The sequence below is a fragment of the Pelodiscus sinensis genome, chromosome 1, assembly GCF_052426305.1.
Source record: "Pelodiscus sinensis isolate ZL-2025 chromosome 1, ASM5242630v1, whole genome shotgun sequence".
In the NCBI taxonomy this organism is placed as follows: Eukaryota; Metazoa; Chordata; order Testudines; family Trionychidae; genus Pelodiscus; species Pelodiscus sinensis.
The window spans coordinates 355,443,813-355,466,276 of record NC_143052.1 but is presented as its reverse complement, the minus strand read 5'-3'; the positions used below and the strand labels follow the sequence as shown (position 1 = coordinate 355,466,276).

Below are 22,464 nucleotides of genomic sequence, written 5' to 3'. Positions count from 1 at the left end.
GGAAAAGGGTGCCAATGTCGACACAGCCATTGGGAATCATTTAGAAAGGGATACTTACTCAGACAGGAAATATGTTACTTCTTTATAAATGCACAACATGCCCACATATTGAATACTGAGTACAGAGCTGGTACACGATCTCAAAAAATTATATCTATATCTATATCTATATCTATATCTATATCTATATCTATATCTATATCTATATCTATATCTATATCTATAGATATATAGATATATAGGAATTTGAACGATACAGAGAAAGAGAAAGTCCCCTTTGTCCCTTTACCTTTGGGATTTTCAGCGTGGGAAAGAGATGACTAAGCGGGAATCGGACACAGGTCTATAGAATCATGAATTGCACAGAAAAAAATCAATAAGGAAATGTTATTTACTCCTTCACATAACCCAAGAACGAAGGGTCACCCAATGAAATGGATCCACAGCATATTAAAAACAAAGAAAGAAGTGTTCTTGAAGTCAACCTCTGGAACTTGTGACAGACCATGTTGTGAAGGCCAAACTGTAATGCAGATCCAATAAAAACAAGAGAAGTTGGCAGAGGATAGGAACATCAATAACTATTAGCCGGGAAGGGCAGGGATAGGAGTGGGCAATACGTCGTTAATCACTTGATAATGGTCATGTACTGTCCATTCTCTCCGAAGCACATGGCATTAGCAACTGTTGGAAGAAAGAGTAAAGGGTTGGGTGGACCATTGGCCTCATGGACGTTCCAAAGTTCTTACATAGACCCCAGATGTATCTGCTTCCTCACTGGGACCCACTACACACCTCTCTCCCCCCAGGAGCTGAGACAGGACCCTGGAATCCTGACACGGTCTCTCCCTCTCTCTCTTCAAAGTTAGTAACAAAGCGGGAATATACATTAAATTGTTAACGTAAGAAACGTCCTTTACGTGAATTGCCACAGCATATCAAAACACGTCAGCATTAGAGCTCGGTTTGCTTAATATTGATTTAATTTGCTTTCTTGCGCATAGGGATTAGATACAATGCTCCTGTCAGCCAACTGATAAGTTATCTCCCCAAAAGATAGCATATTCAAGAGCCTAAATAACCCCTGGAGTTACAGTTAAAGCTCTAAACTTTACCAAAATATGAAATGGCTCTCTTGCACCTCTTGGTGGGAGGTGGGAGGAGGAAATGACCCAGTGAATGAGAAGCTGAGAAGAACAAAGCAAGAAACCGAGGCAGGAATTGGGTGGAAGATGCAGAGTGTTGTCTTGACAAAAGAGGATTGGTAAGGGTGAGTCTGGGGGGTCCTATAAAAAGCAATGAGAGAATCCAGCTAGATGTTTATTGACTGATATCTCAGTTAGTCATTCCATAAGATGAGGAAACGGTCCAGTGGCCGAGTGACCGTCCAGTCAGTGATGCAATGGGCCCAGCAGCATGTCACCAGCCGGCTCTGCTCACAGCTCAGTCTGACAGCAGCTGGAGAAAACTTTTAGATCTGCTTATGAGTAAGGAGCCGGAGGAGCCTGTCCCGGATTTGCTTAGTCCTCACTCCGTAGATGATGGGGTTCAGCATGGGGGGCACCAGGAGGTTGATGTTGGCCATGAGTATGTGGAAATGGAGGGGCACATTCTGGCGAAAGCGGTGTGTGAGGAAGGAGAAGAGAGCTGGAATATAAAAGGTTAAAATGACACAAAGGTGGGAGCCGCAGGTCCCAAAGGTCTTGAGCCGGGCGTCCTTTGTAGGAAGGCTGAGAATGGCCTTGAGGATTTGGCTATAGGACACAGCAATTAAAAACACATCTGTACTGATCACTAAGATTATCACAAAGAGGCCATAGTATGAACTGACACGGGTGTCGGCACAGGCCAGGTTCACCACGGCCATGTGCTCACAGTAGGAATGGGGGATGATGTCGGTTTTGCAATATGGCCACTGCCCTGCCAGGAGGACACAGGGCAAAACTAGCATGCCACTGCGTAGAACCACGGCCAGGCCAATCTTGGCCACAACGAGGTTTGTGAGGATGGTGGAATGTCTCAGTGGATGGCAGATGGCCACGTAACGATCAAAAGCCATAGCCACGAAAATCCCAGACTCCACCACAGAGAAGCAGTGAAAGAAGAACATCTGGGTGAGGCAGGCGCTGAAAGCGATCTCCCTGGAATTGAACCAGAAGATGCTCAGCGTTTTGGGCAGGATTGAGGTAGACAGGACCAGGTCCGTGATGGCCAACATGCAGAGGAAATAGTACATGGGCTCATGGAGGCTCGGCTCCTTCTTCACAACGAACACGATGACAGAGTTCCCCAAGAGGGCTATGGCGTACATGGCACAGAAGGGGATGGAGATCCAGATATGGTCCCCCTCCAAGCCAGGGATGCCCAGCAGGATGAAGATGGAGGGGTTGGTGAAGGTTGTGTTGGAGTCTGTCATGATATGGGGGAGAACGTGTCCAAGTCTGTGACAGAACGCCGTCTTCTACGTGCACCGTAACATCCCCCTTACTTTCTGTATGCGCCCAGAGTATCGGATGCCGTTCATATGCCTGGTTGGAGAGAAAGTTAACATGAGGTGTTACATGCGCTACTGGAGGCTGTTCTCATGAACGACGTGAATTGATCACTCTTCATACATCGAAAACTAACAATTTCGATATTAAGATAAATGAATTATGAACACCTGACCCCACTAATGCGAGTTCCATCTGTGTCGGTGCTCCATGCATCACTAATTCTGCACATTGTGTTGTGGGAAACTTTCCTAGGCACCAACCAGATACACAAGTGTGGGTACGGATTGTCCTGCATTGTCTGTTAATGCAATGAAATACAGGCGACAGAGTCCATGTTCTAGGGAGTTTCCCATTCGCCCCTGTGCTCAAAATCTGAGTGGGAAAAAACCAAAGCATACCAGTGGAAACACTTCAGCTGGAACATGTCAGGGAAAATTCTTGTGTGTCATCAATAGAAGCTCCATTGGCCAAAACAATTGTCACATTTCTAAGGAACGGGATGGAGAATTGCCTTCTCAGTTTGGATCACCCAGTCTCTCTATAAGGGACAAAGCAGACTAAAGAGGGATTTCTGAGACAGGCTCTGAGAATGGATGTCATATGGTTACATAAGAATGGCCAGACTGGGTCAGATCAAAGGTCCATCTAGCCAGTGTCCTGTCTGCTGCCGGTGGCCAATACAAGATACACCAGAGGGAGGGATCACAACAAGTAATCCTCACATGATCCCTCCCCTGGCTAATAACCATGGAGGGACTTAACCTCCATGAATCTATCCAGCTCTTTTTTGAACCCTGTTAAAGTCCTAGTCTTCACTACATCCTCTGGCAAGGAGTTCCACAGGTTGACTGTGCACTGAGTGAAGAAAAACTTCCTTTTGTTTGTTTTAAACCTGCTGCCTATTCATTTCATTTGGGGACCCCTTATTTTTATATTGTGGGAGAGGAGACGAAGGGGGGATAGGAATGAGGTCTATAAAATCATGACTGGTGTGGAAAAAGTGAATAAGGAAAAATGATTTACTTCTTCCCTCAATAAAAGGCAATGGCCATTCTTATGGTCTTATGTTAAGCACTAAACATTGGCTGTTATCAACATGGATCAGGGATGTTAAAAATCATCGGGAGACGAGCCCTATTTGGCAGAGCTCCGTGGTCTCAAACAAATCCTAGGAAAGCTTGGGACCGATTCCTTGAGGCAGAAAGGAAATGTGCCAGGGTTCCAGACAAAGTCGATGGGTTTAAGGAACAGGTTCACTCGGAAAAGAAGCAGCATGAAATCCAGTCACTCCTCACATGCGTCTGTCAGCAGGTGGCTGAGCGATCACAGAACACACCTGTTGCAATGGTGCAATGTTCTATTATAAGATTATTTGGCTCGCCCTGTTTGGCTTGCCTGGCGCTGACAGGGAAGAGGGCTGGGGTATGGGGGATCACTCTACTCTGTCTGCCTGGCATTGCAACAAGGGATTGGGTAAGCCACTGACCCCTCTCCCTTGTAGGGTGGGGAGGAGGGTGGGTGGGGGGCAGAAATGGGCAAGCCCCCACTCTCTGACCCACTGAGTCCCTGCCTCAGCCAAGCTCCACAATCATCCTGGTGAGTAAAATATTCAATGGCTGTGTCTAGACTGCATCCCTTTTCCGTAAAAGGGATGCAAATTAGACACATCGCAATTGCAAATGAAGCGGGGATTTAAATCCCCCCCCACGCTTCATTAGCATAAAAATGGCTGCCGCTGTTTTCCGGCTTGGAGCTTTGCCGGAAAAAAGCACCAGTCTAGACATGGATCTTTAGGAAAATAAAGCCTTTTCCGAAAGATCCCTTATGCCTTATCCTAAAATATGCGGTTCTTGCATGTAACATTCCTAAAGCTAGCTTGTTTCTCCTTGGTTTATATTGATACAATATTTAAAAAAGGAAAATCTGTGTGTGCGCTAGGAACAGATCAAGTCCCTTCCTCCTGCATTAACCTTTTCACATAACTCCTTTCCTTGTGTTTTCTGTTCAACTTGCCAGTTATCTGCACTGGATGCTTGATTTTGCGCAAGAGCACTGACGTTCTATTGTCCAAAATCAGTGCTTCTTGCACAAATACTCTGACGCTCCCGTTCAGGAAAAAGCCCTCTTGCACAAATGTTTGTGCGCAAGAGGGCCAGTGTAGACTGGCACCTTAATTCTTTGCACAAGAAAGCCTGATGGCGAAAATGGCCATCGGAGCTTTCTTGCGCAAAACCGCGTCTCTACTGGGCACAGATGCTTTTACGCAAAAACACGTTTTGCGCAAAAGCATCCGTGCCAATCTAGACGCTCTTTTGCAGAAATATTTTTAACGGAAAAACTTTTCCGTTAAAAGTATTTCCGCAAAATCATGCCAGTCTAGACGGAGCCTTACAGCTTTTGCCAAGGTGCATTTTGATGTTGAAAATTAAACTGTTCCAGGGAGAGGATACAGCGCCTATGCGCTTTCCGGCAGATAAAGTTCAGGAAACTGACTAACACACATGAAATGGATAAGGAAGAGGTGGCTGTCTCTATGCATCAAGCCACAGCTGTGCCACTTAAAGGCAGCTACCTGAAGACTGGAGGCTGTCAGCCAAGGTAGAGGGGTGCACAGAAATGAGACATTTTTGCCCCGTGTCACTGGAGCAAACTCATCCCCAGTGGCAAGCGCCCTGAGATGTTTAATGGCCATGCAGAGCAGAAAGAGGGACAGACTGAGGCTCTTATCACACCTACATGGTCAAGCAGGAAAGCTCCTCAGCCAGAGACAGGTACCTGTGAATTCTGAGAGGGACGTGTCTTCCCTGGGACTCCCCTCAGGCAGCGGCGCCCCACACCTCTCTCAGCCCAGCACCGGCAGTAGAATCCCACAGCTGAAGTCAACTCAGGGGGGTGCACCCTTTCTAATATAGCTCCGTGCAGTCCCAGAGGGGTCCACTCATCGTCTAGTGGGGAAGCAGCCTTTGGATGTAAACAGGTGGGAGACGAACCTGTCTCGCCTACTGGACTGTTTGTCCAGCTTTAGGAGTAAACAGCAATTAAGGGCCCTTCCCAAAGGGCGGGGAGAACGCTTGAGCTCTGGGCTGAGTCAGGGAGGAATTGGCTGCACTGTGCGTGTGTGTGTATTTCACAATTACAGCTGATGAGGATGAACACTGTGGATGATGCCTAGAGATTCATAGGGACCGAGCCCTTGGGAATGCCCAGGAGGAATCAGTAGATAAAAGACAGACAGATCTGGATAGAAATGACTGACAGGAGCCACCAACGCTTTCTGCAGGCACACAGCCCCGTGGCTATTGGATCAGAGATCAGTCATTCTCATCATTAACGACCATCCTCCAGGGCAGTACCGTTCATTGAAGGATGTTGAAATCCCATAGCAAAGGACAGTGATGTTGAACATATCCCCATTATACAGAGTGGTAAACTGAGGCACGGAGCGACAGAATTGGTCGGGGTCCCATAGAGAATGGAGGGCAGGGTGACCGATTGCAGGTGTTCATGTCGGGAAGGTGTTTTATTTGGCACTGTGCCATATGTTGATTGACATAGAACTGTATCAAATGCAGAAACAATCAACACGGCGCCTATTGAATGGATTAGAAACTGGCTAAAAAAATAAGTCTCTAAATGCAAGTGTAATGAGGGAGGAAATCTTCATCAAAAGGGGGTTCGTTTCGAGAGGGGTCATGGAGGAATCAATTTCAGCTCGAAAGTATTTAACATGTTTACCAAGTACCTGAAAGAAAACATAGAATCATCATTAATAATGTCTTCAGATAACAAAAAAACTGGGGAGAGTGGAAAATAACAAAGTCAGGCCATTGATACAGAGTGAGATCCTTGCTTTGTGCACTGGGCACAAGCAAACAATATGGCCTGGTCTATACTAGAGCGGAAGGTTGACTTGAGAAATGCTCCTTCAGCTACTGTTGGAGTCGATGTGTCTTAAGTCATGTTTCTGCATCATCCCCACAGTGGGAGGTTGACTGGATTCCCTTACTCCTTGTGAGGAGCAGGAGTACTGGCGCTGACAAGGCGCCCTCTGAGTTTGATTGAGCGGGTCTTCACTAGACCCACAAAATCAAACCCCAGAAGATCAACCGCAAGAGCATCGATCTTCTGCGTAGCATAGACATGGCCTATGTATTTCAATAGAAAAAGCCCACGAGTCCCTAGCTATCAATCCTTTGCTTTGTGTCTCTCAGACCTGGCTAGTTCGGGCCCTGTAGCAGGGCAGAGGCCTAGAGATCTCTCCCCGATGGTTTCTCTAGTGAGGGGATCTCCTCTAATTTCAGCGAGGCTGCACCCGCTTACACCAGCTGAGTATTTGGCCCAATTCCTTGAACTACAGAAGAAACATTAGCAGAGATCAGGGAGTTGGGAGGGCGGGAGTACGAGCCTGCCATGGATTTGCTGGGTGATCTTAGGCACCGCCCCTCCATGCATTAAATCAGGGGTGGCCAACCCACGGCTTGCGAGCTGCATGCGGCTCTTCACCCCTGAAAGTGTGGCTCGTGAAGGCTCTCCCACAGCTCGCAAAGTCTCCCCACACACCCCTACAAACAGCCCCCAGTTCCCTGTGCTCACTGGGTGCAGGGGAGCCATCCAGTGTGGCAAAATGGTGTCGGCAACATGGCGTCAGCCAGGTGGCGCTTGATGTGGCCAAAAAACCCGTGGTTTTTAAAGGGGCAGCGTCCTTTTTTTTTTCTTTTTTTTTGCTCAACAATTTTCGTGTGGCTCTTCATATTTTTTTCCAAAGCTGTTTCGGCTCTTTTTGTTTAATGGGTTGGCCATCCCTGCATTAAATGGAGATCATTACTTGTGATTTCAAGTGGGCTACTGCTGAAATGCCATAATCAGATTCTTCGACTCACATCCTGCACTGATTTGCCTACTTGCCACACGTCGTTGGCCTGCACACAATGTGTAAAATTCCTGGCAGTGTGTGGTCCCTGGTAAACAAGCAAGATAAGGCTGGAGACTGAGCTGTGTGGAACCCCACTTTTGTGGCTGTGCTGTATAGCTCTTTCTTTAATAATTCCCCCCTGTTGAAGAAGGACTCTGACTCCACTGATCATGACACACACGTGGCCTCATTGCATCTAACACAGCCCAGAGGAGCAATGATGGTTTGTGTGAAGAGCAACAATATTGTGGTGTGTGTGGGGGGAAGGCGGAGCCAAAACTCCTGGTTCCACTTCACAGCTATGTCGCCAACTGATTTTTGTGGCCTTTGGTAAATCATTTTACTTCTCTGCCCAGCATCCCACTGCACCAGCTTCAACGTTGATCCCTAGTCCTGCCCCAGAGGCCTGGCTCTGGGCAAAGGGCTCCCAGCCCACACCCACTGGAGGGACCTAGCCAGCTTTAGCTCCTCAGTTGGGAGGAACCACAGGGAACTGAGAGCTAAAGCCGTAAGCCACATTCTGGTCTCTGCCCTCAGGGCTTTGTAGCTGAGCTGTACGATGCACAGCCTGCCTGTCAGGGGGTGAGGAAGCCTGGACCCCTCAGAGTCAGGCCGTTAGGCCCCTAAGACCTCTCAGAGGGTTTCTCTCCATGTGTGTCTCAGCCCCTGTGGCTCCAGGCCAATAGCTACACCCCATCTCAAGGAGGTAGCCCGGCCTAGAAGCCATGGTCGCCCAATCTGCAGCTCTTCCAGCAGCGCCCCGACAGCTCCTCTTTCCCTGGCAGCTGCAGGCCCCGACTGAGCTGACCCACCCCGCCTGCCTTTATAGCCGGCCTCCAGCTGGAGCCAGCCCAGCATTACTGGAGGGGGCGGGGCTCTCTCAGCCCAGTAACCAGGGGTAACCCTATGGGCCCAGTGCGAGGTTGGTGCATCCAGTCACGCTGCCACCTGGCTCCCAGCCCTCAGCTGCCTCTATGCGGCTTCCTTCCTCCCCTGCTCCGGACTGGGCCCAGCACCGCATCCTCACTCCCCTTGCTTCATCGACACCAGGCTCTGCTCAGCTGGGGCAGCTTCCTACCTCCAGTCAGGCTTCTTGTCGTATGCAGCTGGTCCCAGCCCAGCCCCCAGGAAAAGGGAGCACAGAGCCTCTAGCTCCAGCCCTCGATGTTCTAACCTTAGGGCTGCTCACAGCGCATGGCCTAGCCCCAGACAGAGTGTGACGGGGGATGAATTCAGTGCTCCTCCTGGCTTCTCACTTGGGGGCAGTGGGGTTGCTGATACGCAGACGCAGAACGAGGCAGGTAATAAAAGCTCATCATTAAACTGCATCAAGAATGGTTCGACGGTCCTGAAAGCATTGCCAGGCGCTCCCGTTGAAAGGTAGGAAACAAAGGAGACAATGGAAAAACGGGCGGGGATGGTGTCCCGAGAATCGTCCTGTCAGGGCTGGGAATGGGCAACTGGAGAGGGATCACGTGATAATTCCCTGTTCTGTCCATTCACACTGGGGTACCTGATACTGGCCACTGTCGGCAGACAGGATACTGAGCTAGATGGGCCTGTGGTCTGACCCAGTCTGGTTCTTATGTAAAAAGGTCAATATTGGTGTCTCCAGGGGGGGTCCATCCCAGGGCCAGTACAATTCAATACATTCATAAATGATCTGGAAAAAAAAGGGGGTAAACAGTGAGGTGGCATAACTTACAGATGATACAAAATTATGCAAGGTAATTAAGTCCAAAGAAGACAATGAAGAGATAAAAAGCACACAGTCAACCTGTGGAACTCCTTGCCAGAGGATGCACTGAAGGCTAGAACTTTAACAGGGTTCAAAAAAGAGCTAGATACATTCATGGAGGTTAGGTCCATCAATGGCTATTAGCCAGGGTGGGTAGGAATGGTGTCCCTAGCCTCTGTTTGTCTGGAGGTGGGTATAGGGGAGGGATCACGTGAGGATTACCTGTTGTGATCCCTCCCTCTGGGGCAACTGGCATTGACTACTGTGGGCAGACAGGACACTGGACTGGATGGCCCTTTGGTCTGACCCAGTATCATAGAATCATAGAGCTGGAAGAGACTTCAGGAGTCCAGCTCCCTGTCCAAAGCAGGATCCCTCCCAACTCAATCATTCCAGCCAGGGCTTGGTCAAGCTGGGATTTAATAAAAACCTCTAGGGATGGAGATTCCACCCCCTCCCTAGGGAACCCATTCCAGTGCTTCCCCACCCTCCTAGGGAAATAGTTTTTCCTAATATCCAACCTGGACCTCCCCCACTGCAACTTGAAGAGTTATGGCTGCTCACATGTTCTTATTTCACAAAACTGGCTGTACCATTGGCTTCGTTTCCACATGTCGTGGTGCAAATGTGGAAGAATACAGGGATTCTGAGGTGCTAAGAGGATGACTGGACAGAAAAATGACAGATGAAATTCAGTGGTGGTCAATGGGAGATCATGCAGGTGGTGACACAGACAAACAATGCATGCAAAAAGGACGGGGGCTAAGTTAGCTGTTACAACTTAGAACACGGTGGTCACCGTGGATAGTTTTCTGAAAAATTTTGCTCCATGCATAAGTGCAATGTAGAAGCGAACCGTGTGTTGGGAATCTTTCAGAAAGGGATAGATAATATCATGGAAAAGATGCCACCTCTTTACAAAGGCACAGCATGACCACATATTGAATACTGAGTACAGATCAGGTCACCCAATCCCCCCAAAATTATATTGGACTTGGAAAAAGCACAGTGTGAAAAAAACAGAAAGTATGAGGTGACCAGAACACATTGGCTGTGTGTAGATTGTAACCCTTTTCCGTAAAAGGGATGCAAATTAGACAGCGCAATTGCAAATGAAGCGGGGATTTAAATCTCCCCCGCTTCATTTGCATAAACATGGCTGCTGCTTTTGTCCGGCTTGGGGCTTTGCCGGTAAAAAGCGCCAGTCTACACGAGGATCTTTCGGAAAATAAAGCCTTTTCTGAAAGATCCCTTATTCCTGATTTTTACGGATAAGGGATGCGATCTAGACACAGTCATTGTGTATGAGGAGAGAAGAAACAGACTGGGACTTTTCAGCATGGAAAAGAAATGTTGAAAGGGGGGGGTCTATAAAATCATGAATGGCACGGAAAAAATTCAGTAGCAAATGCTATTTACTCCTTCACGTAACACAAAAACTAGGGGTCACCAATGAAATTCATAGGCAGCAGATTTAAAACCAACAAACACAAGGGATGTGTCCAGACTCAGGGTTTTTTTCGAAAAAAGTAGCCTTTTTTCGAAAAAACTTCACATGCGTCTAGACTGCAGCCGCGTTCTTTCAAAATTAAATCGAAAGAACGAGGCTTTTCTTTCAACGGTGGTAAACCTAATTCCACGAGGAAGAACGCCTTCTTTCGAAAGTGCTCTTTCGAAAGAAGGCGTTCTTGAAAGCAAACAGGCTTTTTAGAAAGAGAGCATCCAGACTCACTGGGTGCTTTCTTTCGAAAAAGCGGCTTGCTTTTTCGAAATTCCACGTGCAGTCTAGATGCTCTCTTTCGAAAGAGGCTTGCAGTCTAGACATAGCCAAGGATTTGTTCACAGATAACCCTATGGAATGCTTTGCAGAGGATGTGATGATGGCCAAACTATAACACAGGTACAATAAAAACTGGATAGGTCACTCATGACCAAGAGGGGTGTGAGTGACATGTACACAAATCGATGGCCCAGTGAGCCATGCTCAGAAAGCACAGTACGGTCAGGAAAGAGGTTATGTCTCTTTGACAGTCCGAGGATATTCAGGAAAGCGGGCCCAGCAACATGTTGTCAACTAGTTCTGCACAGATGCACCAGGAAACAAAATATCAGGTGTCTCCATGAGTATGGAGCCGGAGGAGCCTGTCCCGGATCTGTTTGGTCCTCACCCCATAGATGACGGGGTTAAGCATGGGGGGCACCAGGAGGTTGACGTTGGCCATGAGAATGTGGAAATGAAGGGGCACATTCTGCCGAAAGCGGTGCGTGAGGAAGGAGAAGAGAGCTGGGATGTAAAAGATTAAAATGACAGCGATGTGGGAGCCGCAGGTCCCAAAGGTCTTGAGCCGGGCGTCCTTGGTGGGGAGGCTGAGGATGGCCCTGAGGATCTGGGTATAGGACACAGCGATTAAAACCATGTCCATAGTAGTCACCAAGATTACCACAGAGAGGCCATAGTAAGAACTTGCCCGGGTGTCGGCACAGGCCAGGTTCACCACGGCCATGTGCTCACAGTATGAATGGGGGATGACGTTGGTTCTGCAATATGGCCACTGCTGTGCCAGGAGGACACAGGGCAGTACAAGCACACCACTGCGCAGCATCACGGCCAGGCCGATCTTGGCTACAACGAGGTTTGTCAGGACAGTGGAATGTCTCAGTGGATGGCAGATGGCCACATAGCGATCAAACGCCATGGCCACAAAAATCCCAGACTCCACCACTGAGAAACAGTGAATGAAGTACAGCTGGGTGAGGCAGGCACTGAAATCGATCTGCCTGGAATTGAACCAGAAGATGCTGAGGGCTTTGGGCACAATGGATGTGGAGAGGACCAGGTCGGTGACAGCCAGCATGCAGAGGAAATAGTACATGGGCTCATGAAGGCTCGGCTCCTTCTTCACGATGAACAGGATGGCAGAGTTCCCCAAGAGGGCGATGGCGTACATGGCGCAGAAGGGGATGGAGATCCAGACGTGGGCTGTTTCCAGGCCCGGAATGCCCAGCAGGATGAAGGCGGAGGGGTTGGTGAAGTCGGTGGTGTTGGAGATTGACATGGAGCAAGGGGGAGAAGGTGTCTAAGGCTGAGGCAGAACAGCGTGTCCTGCATGAACCGTATGTTTCCGTCTTCCGGTGTGTGCCCAGAGCAATGGCTGCTGTACAAACGCCTGGATGGAGAGACAATATTAACATGAGACCTTCCATGCGCTACTGGACGCAGCTCTCATGACACGTAGTGGTCATTGTGCACCCATTAGAAACGGAAAATTGCGTTATTCAGAGGAATTAATTATGAACGGCCGCCACAATTAATGCCAATCCCGTGTTTAACAGCGCTCCAGGTGTTCCTGATTCCTGCACATGGGGGTGTGGGAAGCCTTCATGGGCACTGTGATAGGGGGCGGTCACAGACGACCCTTTCGGGGTGCCTCCTGGGGTGCTGCCACGGCCACTGCCTCTTGCCTTCATGCTCTCTGGGGCTCCTCAGCACCCGGTCCTGCTGGGCCAGCTCCCCTGGTCTCCCCCAGCCAAGGCGCCGAGCTGAGGTCCCTGCCCCCACCAAGAAGCAGCACAGACACTGAACCTCTTCAGGTCCAAGGAGAGTGCAGTGTAGGGCCGAGCCTCCCGGGATACCCCTCCCCACATGGGCTCAAACCCCAATGAACTAGGGAAGCCCCCTTTAACAATGAAAGGGGGAATGTGCACACTGGTTGCCCCCCACCCTGAAATAACAATTATTTAAACTGGGTTTGATAGGAAATAAAAAGTGATTTTATTAAATAGAAGCAGTAGGATTGAAATGGCAATAAGTGAAAACAGGCCGAGCAAAGTAGGTTACAAACGAAAAGACACAAAACCGCTTGGCTAATTCTACCCTGAAACCTCAGTGCAAACTTAGTCAAACTCCCCCTAGAACTTCTTTTCCAGCTGCCCCTCCTAACCAGGGCTGTCTCCCCACCCTAAGGTCTTTGGCTCCTTTCCTTGGTGCAGCCCAGCCAAAAGCCCCAGGTCCCCGCTTTCCTATTCTTTTTGGGTACGTCTACACTTGCTCCCTACCTCAAGATAGGGATGCAAATGTAACGTACCAAAATTGCCAATGAAGTGTGGGATTTAAATATCCCACGCTTAATTGGCATAATCACGTCCAGGCGTCATTCCATACAATGAGGGATAAGAGTTATTTCAAGAGAAGGGTTTTCTCTCGAAATAACGCTGCCACATAGGACGTTTTATTCCTCAAGAACATGATTTCAAAATGGCGACCAGACGTGATTATGCTAATTAAGCACGGGATATTTAAATCCCATGCTTCCTTAGCAATTTCAGTACACTACATTTGAATCCCTATCTCGAGATAGAGAGCAAGTGTAGACATACCCTTTATTAAAGAATTGAAGCTGCTCCCTACCAACCACTGCTAGGACTTATGGACAAAAGAGATTGTTTAACAGTTGAGAGTAACGCCCTCCATGTCTCCCATTCACACATCTGAAACCCATGAACTATTCCCTACCCCATATGTCTACGTTTACACACACACGTGTAAGAGAAACAGACCCAGCTGATCGGCACATGAAGATCGATGGGTTACATGAAATAATTCTCTCAAATCACCTTTGAGTTATGTATATTCATGTCCGTCTGTCCATTTCATAAAGCATGAGAAGGGGGGTGTCCATCACAGGCACTAATGAGATGCGGGTTATATCGCATTATTCCTTACTGCAGGGAAACCCATGCCAGAGACTCCGGGCTTGGGGAGTTCCCCATTCACCCAGGGGTTTAAAATTTCAGTAGGGAAAAAAATAAGTCATTGCCAAGACACATACCAGGCGGAATCGTTCCAGCTAGGACGTGTCAGGGAAAAGACCTGGGTATCATGGACAGCAGCTCTATTGAAACATCAGCTGATTCGCAGCAGGGGCCCACACAAAGGGGACTATCAGCCATCTGCAAGCCTGCAGACATGGAGTACAGGGGGCGGTTGCCCTAGCGGCTGGTGATCCTAAGGGGACCGGGGCTTCCATCTGCTGCTACTGCTACTGCTACAGAGCCACTTTGCCCCCCTGTGTGTGAACCTGGCAGCCCCCCAGTCCGGGTTACGATCTCCCTCCTAGTTTGGCCTGTGAGGACTCTGGGTTGGAGGCATCTCCCAGCGCTGGGCCTCTGCCCAGGGCTCCCTGGCTCTCCTCCTGCTGCTCACTGAACGCAACTCCCGGCTGCCCCAGTCCCAGCTACGCTCGCTGCTCCTGGGCTGCTTCCCCGTCCCCCTGGCTCTTGGGCTGCAGCCCTGCCCCAGCCGGGCTCGGCTCTCTGGTCTGTTCCTCAGGCTGGCCTGGCTGGTCCAGCTCTTCTCCCTTGCTCAACACAGGCCCCGGCTCTCCCCTCAGCTCGGCCCCACTCTGACCCAGGCGATTTCAGCTCGCATGGAGGACAGGGCCCCACTGGCTTCCTGGCTTGCTCATTAGCCAGCCAACCCCCACCCCCGAGATTTTAGAAGTGCCCAACAGACCCCTCACACACACACACACACACACACACACACACACTGGTTCTCTGGCACAGGAAAGGCCAGAACCGAGGGAACGGGGAGCAATTGGTACCAAAAGGAGAAGCACCAGGCAAGCACTAAACATTGGCCATTATCAACCTGGATCAGGGACGTTAAAATCATCAGGGGCCGATCCCTATTTGGCAGGGCTCCGTGGCACAAAAACGCGGGTCTAAGGCACATTAACCAGCCACGGAGTCCTAGTTAAGGGTGGGGCCGATTCCTTGAGGCGGAGAGGAAACGTGCCAGGGTCTGGGACAAGTGGGCTGAGCAGGGGGCTGAGCAGGGGTCTGTCCCGGATGGTGCGGGGTCATACCTCCTGTGGGCCAGTTCTTATTCAAACAGAGGTTTGGGAGTTCTCTACACAGATAACCTGGGGGCATTGAATGTAAGAGATCAAACGACACACAAAAAGGGAATATTCAGTTCCACTGAACATCTGAACCTATGACACTGATAAAAAAAACTGTTTCTATTATGCATATTTGGCTGGTGGAACGCCTTTCCACCAACATTATTGGAGCGTAGAGCATGGCTGAATGGGACTCCTAAATTGGACAAATATTGGAATAAATTGCCAAGGGAGGTGGTGGAATCTCCCTCTTTGTAGATATTTAAGAACTGGTTTGATAGTCATCTGTCAGGGATGGTGTAGACGGAGCTTGGTCCTGCCTTGAGGGCGGGGGGCTGGACTCGATGACCTCTTGAGGTCCCTTCCAGTCCTATTATTCTATGATTCTATGATAAATTGACCGGCCATGGTAGCACGTGAAACCCTCAATTAGAAGACCTCATTTTCAGTTGATTCAACATTTGCCCAGTTGGAACTGTTTGGCGTGAAGGAGGAAGTCTCCATCCCTGGGCTTTCATCCGTAACTGAGCCACTTAAATGCAGCCAACTCAGGGCTGGAGCCAGGCTGAAGGGGTATACAGCAATGAGCGACATTTTGGCTCATGATGCTGGAGCCAATTCAACCCCTGTAGTAAATGTTCTGGGATGGTCAACGGCCCTGCCGAGATGCAAGAGCCGGAGAACCATTCTCTGTCCGCCATTCCCATATTACACTGGGTTTGGGGAGCAGGGGAGCTCCTCAGCTGGAGATGGTACCTGTTGTATCCTGAGCTGGAACAGCCTTCCCTGCGACTGCCTCTCAGGTAGCCATGATCAGCACCGCTCTGACCCAACTGGCCCTGGGGTGTGCCCCATTTATAACAGCTCCGTGCAGTCCCAGCAGGCTTTGCTGAGCCTGTGAGGGAAAAGTGGACATCGACCTTTCCACAGGCTGGAGACCTGCCTGTCTGGGCTGCTGGGCTATTTACGCAGCTTTCGGAGTAAACAGCAATTAAGGGCCCTTCCCAAAGGGAGAGGAGAACTCCTGGGCTCTGGGCTGAGTCAGGGAGGAATTGGCTGCTCTGTGCATTTGTGTGTAATTAACAATTGTGTTAATTGGGAAGAAAACGATGGACAATGTGAAGCTCTTCCAAGGGTCTGATACCCTGGAAATGCGCAGCATGTGTGAGCAGAGAATAGACGGATTGATGTGGATAGATCTGTCTGTGGGAAGATGCTCCCTGCAGACAGCACCTTTCACTGAATGATCAACACCCCCAGTTTCCTCCACCCAGGAAACTGACTCTGAACATATCCCCATTGTACAGATGGGTAACCTGAGGCAAGGGGAGACATGAATTGACTGAGATCACCTAGAAACTTGAGTGTCAGGATGCAAGATGGAATTCAGCTATCCTGACTTCCCTGCTGTAACGAGGGTGTCTCTGTCATGCTGGGAGGAAAATGGACTCCCGCTCGGGCAGGGCCTGTTCATTGGATGGGGGGCAGAGGAAAGGCTGGAAGAGGGAGCCTGAGCCTCGCTCACCTTCTCCCGGTGAATCTGAGGGTTTCAGAACGAGCTGGAGTGTGGGAGCTTCCCCCTCCTGTGTGGAGTGAACTCCGGGACTCCACTTTCCCTCCCACTCACACACCTGCCCACCCAGCACAGTCCCTGGGGTCGCTCTGGGGGGATGGAGTCACTAAAAGTAACACCCACAGCACGTTCCTGTGGGTTCAGCGAAGCCGGGGGCCTGTCCTGGGACACAGACCTTGCGCTCCCTCTGGAGCTGCTGTGGAACAAGAAGGTCCTCTAGGCAGGACAGAGGTTGGATTGGCATTTGCATTGGGTTTGTTTCTCTGCCTCTCGGTTCATTCCCTCCCTGTGTCTCCCAGGAGAACTGGAATCAGATGTGCCAGGCTGAGTCAGACTTTCCCGTCCTGCCTCTGCTCCTCATTCCACGAGGAATAACGGAGTTCCAATTAGGATCTCTACTTCGAACTACCTACTCCGTGCCATGTGTAGCCACGGTCATGGAGTTCGGACTAAGGAAACATGCAAATGAACATGCAATGGCAGCGCCTGGGAAAATGCAAAAAATGGCGGCACCCGGGAACATGCAAATGAAGCCCGGGATATTCAAATCCTGGACTTCATTTGCAACTCTGGTTGCCCTAATTACCCTACCTAACTTGAACTAATGAGCTAGTGTAGACATACCCATGGAGGTTATGTCCATCAGTGGCTTTTACCCAGGATGGGTAGAAATGGTGTCCCTGGCCTCTCTTTATCTGGATGTGGGTGACAAGAGAGGGATCATGTGAGGATTACCTGTTGTGTTACTTCCCTCTGGGGCATCTGGTATTGGCTACTGTCCGAAGACGGGACACTGGGCTAGATGGACCGTCAGTCTGACCCAGTATGGCCGTTCTTACGTTCTTAAACAAAGAAAGTATTTCTTGACAGATAACCTATGGAATTTTTTGCAGAGGATGTTGTGAAGGTACAAAAACTCGATAGGTCAATCAATGACCATTCACCAGGATGGGCAGGGATGGTATTCCTGACCTCTGTCTGCTATAGTTTGGGAGTGGGCTACAGGTATACATCACTTGATACTGACCTTGCATTGTTCTTGCCCTCTGAAGTACATGCCATTGGCCAGTGATGGAAAAAAGTAGCTTAGAGTGTGTCTAGACTACTGAGTTTTGTCGACAAAAGTGGACTTTTGTCGATATAACTATACCTGCGTCTACACTACCGCTGAGTTCTGTCGACATAACGTTGACAGAACTCAGCAGTTTTGTCGACGCTGGTAAACCTCATTTTACGAGGCATAACACCTTCTGTCAACAGAGTTCTGTCGACAGAAGGTGTTATTGCCTGTAGGGTTGCACCTAGACTACAGGGTTTTGTCGACAAAACGTCCGTCGACAAAACCCTGTGGTCTAGACATACCCTTAGATGAAAGATAGTAGGCGAGATGGACCGTTGGTATTTCCCAATATGGACATTCCAATATTCTTAAATAGCCCCCCCTCCCCCGGGCTTTGTCTACACTGCAAGGGATTTGTGCAAGAAGAGATCTTCCGCAAAAAATTCTTGCCCAAAATCATGTCCACTGCTCAACAGTGCATCGCAAAAGCGAAGTGCTTTTGTGCAAGAGAGCATCCACTCTGCAAGGACGCTCTTGCGAAAGAAAGCTCTGATTGATTCCCATTCACAGAATGGCCAGCAGAGCAACTGTGCTTTTTCTTTTCACGCAAGAAGCCCTAGCGGAGCATCCGCACACACCTGTTTGCGCAAGAGCTGTAGCGCAAAACGGGGTTATTCCTCATGGGGAGGAATAACTCTACCGGCAAAAGCTCTCTGTCCTGTCGATTTACTGTATTTCTTTTGCGCAAAAATGCATTTGAGGTGTGGACGCTCTGCCGGTTTTTGCGCAAAAACCTTGTAGTGTAGACATACCCCATATGTATTTGCCCCCCAATGCAACTGACTCTCTCCCCAGAGCTGAGGTAGTACCCTGGATACCTGACAGGGCCTCTCTTTCTCTCTATTCAGAGTTAGCAGCAAAGTGGACCTCCCAAAACCAGGTCTCCCTCCTCCGGCAACATCTGAGGTCCAGCAGGACCAGCGGTTTGTGGACCAGGAAGTCCTGGCAAGAGGGCTGGTGGCAGAGTAGGGGCCTGAACTGGTGACAGAGCCCAAGTAGCACAGCACAGGTTGTGGCAGGCCCAGTAGCGGGGCTGAGGCCAGAGACATAGCAGCAGCATATCCCCAACAGCAGGGCTGGAGTCAAGGACGCGAGGCATGGGGGGCAGCTGAGGCCGGCAGCAGGAAGGGAAGGTGGTTTGGAGAGCTGGTAGCAGGCAACCTCCTCAGGTCTAGCAAATTCCCTCATTCGGGACCGGGCAGTTCCCGAGAGAACCGGCCTAGAAAGGTCCAACCTGTATCGGAGCTGAGTGGATTGAAAATGAATTTAATTTTCCTCCTTTTATGCAGGAACTAGGAACAGTTGTTCCTGTCAGCGAACTGATATGTTATTTCCCCCTGAAGCAATGTTTGTATGAGCCTAAGCAAGCTCTGGAGACTTGGTTAGCGCTACAATCCCTTTCAAATCTGAAATGGCTCCCTGCCACCTCATGGTTCCGGGTAGGAGGTAGAAATGACCCAGTGAATGAGGAAATGAGACGACTGGAGCAAGGAAGAGAGGCAGGGATTGGCTGGAAGAGGCACAGCAGTGTTTAATTTTGGACCTAAAAGGACAGGTTTTGGGGAGTGTACAGCTGGAAGCAATGAGAAAGGCGGGAATCCAATTAGATGTATGTAAGGTCGACAGAAGGAACTGAACCTGGGACCTCTGGAACTCAGTGCATGAGCCTCTACAGCTTGAGGTAAAAGCCAGCTGGCTCTCAGCTAAGGCCGTAGAGCAAACCCATTTTCTCTCTGTACGTGGCCCAAGTGCCGCTCCATACGATAGCGCACCACACCCAAGAGGGATTTGAGTGACATGTACCTAGACCAAGTGCCCAGTGTGCCATGCTCAGAAAGCACAGTAAGATCAGGAAAGAGGTTATGTCTCTTTGATAGTCCGAGGATATTTAGGAAAGCGGGCCCAGCAACTTGGAAACAAAATATCAGGTGTCTCTATGAGTAATGAGCCGGAGGAGCCTGTCCCGGATCTGTCTGGTCCTCACCCCATAGATGATGGGGTTCAGCATGGGGGGCACCAGGAGGTTGACGTTGGCCATGAGAATATGGATATGGAGGGGCACATTCCGGCCAAAGCGGTGCGTGAAGAAGGAGAAGAGAGCTGGGATGTAAAAGATTAAAATGACAGCGATGTGGGAGCCGCAGGTCTCAAAGGTCTTGAGCCGGGCGTCCTTGGTGGGAAGGCTATAAATTACCCTGAGGATCTGTGTATAGGACACAGCGATTAAAACCATGTCCATAGCGGTCACTAAGATTATCAGAGAGAGGCCATAGTAAGAACTTGCCCGGGTGTCAGCACAGGCCAGGTTCACCACGGCCATGTGCTCACAGTACGAATGCGGGATGACGTTGGTTCTGCAATACGGCCACTGCTGTGCCAGAAGGACACAGGGCAGTACAAGCACACCACTGCGCAGCATCACAGCCAGGCCGATCTCGGCTACAACGAGGTTCGTCAGGACAGTGGAATGTCTCAGGGGATGACAGATGGCCACATAGCGATCAAACGCCATGGCCACAAAAATCCCATACTCCACCACTGAGAAACAGTGAAGGAAGAACATCTGGGTGAGGCAGGCACTGAAATCGATCTCCCTGGAATTGAACCAGAAGATGCTGAGGGCTTTGGGCACAACGGACGTGGAGAGGACCAGGTCGGTGACGGCCAGCATGCCGAGGAAATAGTACATGGGTTCGTGGAGACTTGGCTCCTTCTTCACAATGAACAGGATGGCAGAGTTCCCCAAGAGGGCTATGGCGTACATGGCGCAGAAGGGGATGGAGATCCAGACGTGGGCTGTTTCCAGGCCCGGAATGCCCAGCAGGATGAAGGCGGAGGGGTTGGTGAAGTCGGTGGTGTTGGAGATTGACATGGAGCAAGAGGGAGAAGGTGTCTAAGGCGGAGGCAGAACAGCGTGTCCTGCATGAACCGTATGTTTCCGTCTTCGGTGTGTGCCCAGAGCAATGGCTGCTGTACAAACGCCTGGATGGAGAGACAATATTAACATGAGACCTTCCATGCACTACTGGACGCAGCTCTCACGACACGTAGTGGTCATTGTGCACCCATTAGAAACGGAAAATTGCGTTATTCCGAGGAATGAATTATGAACAGCCGCCACAATTAATGCCAATCTCATATTTGACAGTGCTCCGGGTGTTCCTGATTAGAACATAAGAACATAAGAATGGCTGTACTGGGTCAAACCAAAGGTCCTTCTAGCCCAGTATCCTGTCTGCCGACAGTGGCCAGCACCAGGTGCCCTAGAGAGGATTCCTACACATGGGGGTGTGGGAAGCTGTCCTTGGCACCAAGAAGACGTGTGCATGAGGGAACGGGTTATCCCGCATTATTCCTTACTGCACAGAAACCCACGCTAGAGACTCCGGGCTTGGGGAGTTCCCCATTCACCCAAGTGTTTAAAATTTCAGTGGGATAAACCAGTCCTTTGCCAAGACACAGACCAGGTGGAACCATTCCAGCTAGGACGTGTCAGGGAAAAGACCTGGTGTTATTGACAGCAGCTCCATGGAAACAGCAACTCATTCGCAGCAGGGGCCCACACAATGACAACCATAGGCCGTCTGCAAGCCTGCAGAGAGGGAGCACGGGGGGCGGTTGCCCTAGTGGCTGGTGATCCTAAGGGGACCGGGGCTTCCAGGTGCTCCTACTGCTACTGTGCCCCCTGTGCGTGAGCCTGGCAGCCCCCCAGTCTGGGTCACGATCTCCCTCCTAATTTGGCCTGTGAGGACTCTTGGCTGGAGGCATCTCCCTGCACTGGGCCTCTGCCCAGGGCTCCCTGGCTCTCCTCCTGCTGCTCACTGAATGCAACTCCCGGCTGCTGCTCTAGTCCCAGCTATGCTCTTTCTCCTGGGCTGCTCCAGCCCCAGTTTCCTTGGCTCTTTGGCTTCAGCCCTGCCCCAGCCGGGCTCAGCTCTCTGGTCTGTTCCTCAGGCCGGCCTGGCCGGTCCAGCTCTTCTCCCCTGCTCAACACAGGCCCTGGTTCTCCCCTCAGCTCGGCCCCACTCTGACCCAGGCGATTTCAGCTCGCATGGAGGACAGGGCCCCACTGGCTTCCTGGCTTGCTCATTAGCCAGCCAGCCAACCCCCACCCCCGAGATTTTAGAAGTGCCCAACACACCCCTCACACACACACACACACACACACACACACACACACACACTGCTTCTCTGGCACAGGAAAGGCCAGAACCGAGGGAACGGGGAGCAATTGGTACCAAAAGGAGAAGCACCAGGCAAGCACTAAACATTGGCCATTATCAACCTGGAACAGGGACGTTCAAATCATCAGGGGCCGATCCCTATTTGGCAGGGCTCCGTGTCACAAAAACGCGGGTCTAAGGCGCATTAACCAGCCACGGAGTCCTAGGAAAGGGTGGGGCCGATTTCTCAAGGCGGAGAGGAAACGTACCAGGGTCTGGGACAAGGTCGATGGGTTCAAGGAAAGGTTTATTCGGCCTTTGGAAAGAAGCAGCGTGAAGTCCGGTCACTCCTCACGTCCAGACATCCTGCGTCTGTCAGCAGGTGGCCAAGCGACCAAAGAACACACCCGTTGCAATGGTGCAATGTCCTGTTATGAGGTTGTTTGGCTCAGTTCTGCTCACCTGGTGCTCCTCACAGGAAAGGGGGTTGGGGATGGGCGATCACCCCGCTCTGCCTGCCTGGCATTGCGATGGGGGAGCGGGCTAGCCACCAACCCCTC

At 50.3% G+C, this 22,464-nt stretch overlaps 3 protein-coding genes across 3 annotated transcripts; all 3 read right to left on the bottom strand.

Annotated features, from left to right (window-relative positions):
• Positions 1-1,471: 1,471 nt before the first annotated feature.
• On the bottom strand, positions 1,472-2,455 carry LOC106731551 (olfactory receptor 52B2-like). The gene has a single exon (XM_075922979.2). It carries the CDS (start codon positions 2,414-2,416, stop codon positions 1,472-1,474), a length of 945 nt encoding a protein of 314 aa, XP_075779094.2. The 5' UTR covers positions 2,417-2,455.
• An 8,798-nt stretch (positions 2,456-11,253) lies between these two features.
• Positions 11,254-12,201, bottom strand: LOC102445452 (olfactory receptor 52E2-like). The gene has a single exon (XM_006110803.3). It carries the CDS (start codon positions 12,199-12,201, stop codon positions 11,254-11,256), a length of 948 nt encoding a protein of 315 aa, XP_006110865.3.
• A 7,464-nt stretch (positions 12,202-19,665) lies between these two features.
• Positions 19,666-20,613, bottom strand: LOC149526095 (olfactory receptor 52E2-like). Its single transcript, XM_089777205.1, has one exon. It carries the CDS (start codon positions 20,611-20,613, stop codon positions 19,666-19,668), a length of 948 nt encoding a protein of 315 aa, XP_089633331.1.
• Positions 20,614-22,464: the final 1,851 nt, after the last annotated feature.

What these genes read in the sequence shown, in the direction of transcription:
- LOC149526095 (XM_089777205.1), bottom strand. Translation starts at nt 20,613, where the DNA reads ATGTCAATCTCCAACACCACCGACTTCACCAACCCCTCCGCCTTCATC.
- LOC106731551 (XM_075922979.2), bottom strand. Translation starts at nt 2,416, where the DNA reads ATGACAGACTCCAACACAACCTTCACCAACCCCTCCATCTTCATCCTG.
- LOC102445452 (XM_006110803.3), bottom strand. Translation starts at nt 12,201, where the DNA reads ATGTCAATCTCCAACACCACCGACTTCACCAACCCCTCCGCCTTCATC.